This window comes from Limulus polyphemus, unplaced genomic scaffold (assembly GCF_000517525.1).
Source record: "Limulus polyphemus unplaced genomic scaffold, Limulus_polyphemus-2.1.2 Scaffold1010, whole genome shotgun sequence".
Classification (NCBI taxonomy): Eukaryota; Metazoa; Arthropoda; class Merostomata; order Xiphosura; family Limulidae; genus Limulus; species Limulus polyphemus.
Window position 1 is genome coordinate 198,176 of NW_013666620.1, and position 4,290 is coordinate 202,465.

Genomic DNA, 4,290 nt, shown 5'->3' on the forward strand with positions numbered 1-4,290 from the left:
AAGATGCGTTACTGAACACTTGCAAATTTAAGTTACAGTTACTCCCATATTTGAAAATATTCAGATACGTTCTCACAAAACTCATAAAAGTTAAAAATAAATCTGACTAAATTTAAAGGGCAACAAAGAACACAAATGTCATCAAAACTGCTTACTTTAAGAATATGTTAATCTATATTTTTCTAAGCTACACATCTTACCCCTCAACAACAGTCAGTCTACCAACACGTACGTTAGTCAGTCTACCAACACGTACGTTAGTCAGTCTACCAACACGTACGTTAGTCAGTTTACCAACACGTACGTTAGTCAGTCTACCAACACGTACGTCAGTCAGTCTACCAACACGTACGTCAGTCAGTCTACCAACACGTACGTTAGTCAGTCTACCAAAACGTACGTTAGTCAGTCTACCAACACATATCTAAGTCAGTCTACCAACACGTACGTTAGTCAGTCTAACTGGTTGTACTTGTGATGTACTGTTATACTTTATTATACTGGTTGTACTTGTTGATTATTACACAGGCAAATGTCACATATAAGATTGTTGTGAAGTGAAGGTCAGCTATAATTTTTTAAAGTGTTTTATAAGTTTGTAGAATGAACTATATCTGTGTCTTATGAATGTTGTTTTTAAAAAAATTATTTCAATGGATATTATTAAGATGCAGATCAACTGGTAGAGTTTGTTGTTGAATTTTAAGTGAAAAATGGAAAAATCTGGTACTGATAAACAGTTCCAACATTACTTTTGTTTTTTGGCGAAACTTGTAATTTAGAGAGAGATACAAACTTAGAGTTTACCATTATATTGTTATAATCTCTGGTTTCTTTACCAGAGTAAGACAACTACGGAAAGTGAGAGTACCACCCCAGAAAATGTTCAACAACTGAAGGAAGAACTAGAAAAGGTCCGAGAAGATTTACGTCACGCGGAGAAGATACTGGAGGCGAGCCACTGGTCTCCTCCTCCTGCTTTACAGCTTTGGCTACAGCTAACCCATGAACTTGAACTACGGCATTATAATGCAAAGAAAACTAGTGCCGAGCAGCATTTAGCCAATGCCAAAGAAGGGGTATGTTTGGAATTGTTGTAACTAATAATTCAATTCGTAACCTCCTGGTTAGATACTTATATTATTCTCAATCATTTTTCATTAATAAACCTTGCTTCTTACCCAGGCTTCTGTAATGTTGCACTATACTTCCTTTTCTGATGCATTTTGTCCCGATGAAGGTTCCTGTTTAACTAAACACAAAGCTACACAATGGTCTATCTGTGCTCTGCCCACCATGTATATCGAAACACAGTTTCTAGCCATGTGAGTCTGCAGACCTCCCTCCGCAGCCACTGAGGGGTGCCTTCTTCTTATTTATTGGTTTATATTAAATATGTACTTAAGGTATGGTTGTTTGATATAATTTTATTTCCTAAGTGACCACAGATCATAACATCACCCTCTCTGCTTTGTTTATATACTTCTGTTTTAAGTTCTATCAGGGTCAGCTATTTTTCTGTATTTAATACAGACATGTGTGTTCATGGCAGGGATTACAGGCCTTCCAGTGAATTTCTAAACCCTATCAAAACCTAAGTTTTGAAAATGGTCCTATTTTTGTGAAAAAGACCTATAAAACGTATATTTTTTTTCAACTTTCTAAACTACGAAATGCAAATATTTCCAATTTTGCAGGACCTTTATTTCTAACATTTTAAGTTATTTTTTTCAGCAAATTAGTACGGTATTGGTAAAGAAAAGCCTGATAGTGAAATTGGTAACTATTCTTTGGAAAACATAATAAACCTGTTTCGAACCCAATAATATTTTGATTTTATAAATTGTTTAGATTGGAAAGTTGGTTGTTTGCCAAAGGAATTAGCATAAAACCTATAAAAACCTTTATTTTTCTGGTCAATGAAGATATAAATACCCAAATTTTCATGTTACAATCTATTGTTTCTTAAACATTGGCTGGGAAGCCTTGAATTGTTCCTTGTTCTCAGCTTGTTTCGCCAAACAAACTGAGAACAAGGAACCATTCCAGTTTTTACCAATAATTAACCAAAGCAATGACTTTTTATTGGGAAATTGAGTTTTAAGCATGTGTGGTATATTATTTAGGCTTAGGCAGTTGGTACTGTTTGATCTAATTGACCTATTGAAGGGATGTGTGTGAGGGACTTTCTGTTAAGTGCACTATTGTAACCATAACAAAAAAAAGAGTTCTTTGTATTTGAGATAATGGATGATGATTACCCAGTTTGTGGGTGGAGATATCCATTACAAAGCTGTAATTATTCCTAAAAGTTCTTTCAGAACTCCTTATGCTACTAACACTATGTTTATGTACTATATAAGTTTATCGCTTTATATATATATATATGTGTGTGTGTGTGTGTATATATACCAATTTATTAGTTTAATATGATAAAAATGGTTTTCAAATTTTCACTATATTTTTTATTATTATTTGCTTTTTTCAGTGTGAAAAATTAAGAAAGAGGAGGACCAGCTTACTTGGTGCTTTTAGGGTAGCGCATGGTAGTACAATTGATGCTATTGACCACCGAATTCTTCAAGCTAAGTAAGCATTTTAATTCTCAGTAAAGTTTTTTTGTCAGTTCTTCTAATTTTAGAATTAATGTGAATAGTTTAAAACCAATATATATATATATAAACAAAACTATTTTTTTTTTGTTTCTGTTCGTCGACATCATCATGCGTCATCCGCTCGAAGCCGGTTGAATGTCATGGAGCACCATTGTTCTCTTCTTTCTACCATTCTAACACACTTACTATATGATGTTCCCATCCAATCTTCGATGTTATCCATCCACACATATTTCTTGGTCTGCCTCTTCCTATTCATTTTTCCTTCTACCAACAGTCTTTGTTTTCCATTTCTCCTAGTTATGTCCAAAGTTTTTACATTTTCTTTTATTGATAATTGATAACAGTGTTCTTTTAGTTTTCATCATTTCTAATACTTCATTTGTCTTATGTTCTGTCCAAGATGTTTTCATTTCTCAATCTTTTTACCAGTTGTTTTAGATATTGTACATATTTCAACACCGTATAGTAGGGTTGACCACACATAACATGTGACTAGTCTCATCCATGTTGTTATATTAATGTTTCTTCACATGTTGTTAAATGCACTCAGGGTTGATCTTATGAAAATTTATTGTAGTTATTTTGTATTTACTTTTTTTTATTATCTAACCTAATAAGTTTCAATTTGTTTACATTTTAGTTACTTTTGTCAAAAAATATGTGAAAGACCATTTGGACTTGCATTAAAGTTGAAACCTATTTCAGTAATTTGAACTTGAGAATGTACTTCCTTAACACTAGTTTTTTTAATACTATGTTAGTTCTTCACAAAATCATTTCAAATATACATCTTAGAACACAAAAAATATCTGAGGCACTAAAATAGAATGTCCCAAAACTTCTGCAATTTAACTGGCTTTCTAACTGTGTTATAAATAGATTTAAAAAATCTGTTAGCTTTTTGGAGCCGAAAAGAATGATTGCAAACAGTGAAATTGAGGCTAAATGTCCACTTATGGACAGCAAACAAAATAACTACATAAAGAATCTTGTAAAGGAAAGAGCTGCTTTCTCTATTGGTTATTAATAATCGAAAAGCAATCTCAAGATGTTTTTTGAAACACAAAATGACATGGAATGGGGCGTGTCATGTGGGCTAGACATTTTTTTTATTTCTCAGTAGAGAAAACAGACAAAAATTTCTAAGTTTATATTCTCACTTGTCAGTTTCTAATTAGTTGGACACTGAATGTTATGTAATGGATAAAATAAAATTTAAAATTGGCAGTGCAGAGTGCATCTTGTGACATAGGGAAGTGAAGACAGTTGGCTGTTATACTTTATTATCAGTACAACCAGTATAATAAAGAATAACAGTACATCACAGTACAACCAGTATAATAAAGAATAACAGTACATCACAGTACAACCGGATACATAATAAAGTATAACAGTACATCACAGTACAACCAGTATAATAAAGTATAACAGTACAACCAGACTCTTATTCTTTATTATGTATCTGGTTGTACTGTTATACTTTATTATACTGGTTGTACTGTGATGTACTCTTATTCTTTATTATGTATCTGGTTGTACTGTTATTCTTTATTATGTATCTGGAACAACCAGTATAATAAAGTATAACAGTACAACCAGTATAATAAAGTATAACAGTACATCACAAGTACAACCAGATACATAATAAAGAATAACAGTACATCCAGATACA

At 32.5% G+C, this 4,290-nt stretch overlaps 1 protein-coding gene across 2 annotated transcripts in view; it reads left to right on the forward strand.

Moving 5' to 3' along the window:
• LOC106461685 (stromal interaction molecule 1-like) overlaps positions 1-4,290 on the forward strand; it is a 57,882-nt gene that overhangs the window by 37,762 nt on the left and 15,830 nt on the right. For both annotated transcript variants that reach the window (XM_013921532.2, XM_013921531.2), the window contains exons 8-9: positions 843-1,079; positions 2,489-2,589. In XM_013921532.2, the coding sequence (XP_013776986.1) occupies positions 843-1,079; positions 2,489-2,589 (338 nt within the window). The remainder of the gene's footprint in view (positions 1-842; positions 1,080-2,488; positions 2,590-4,290) is intronic.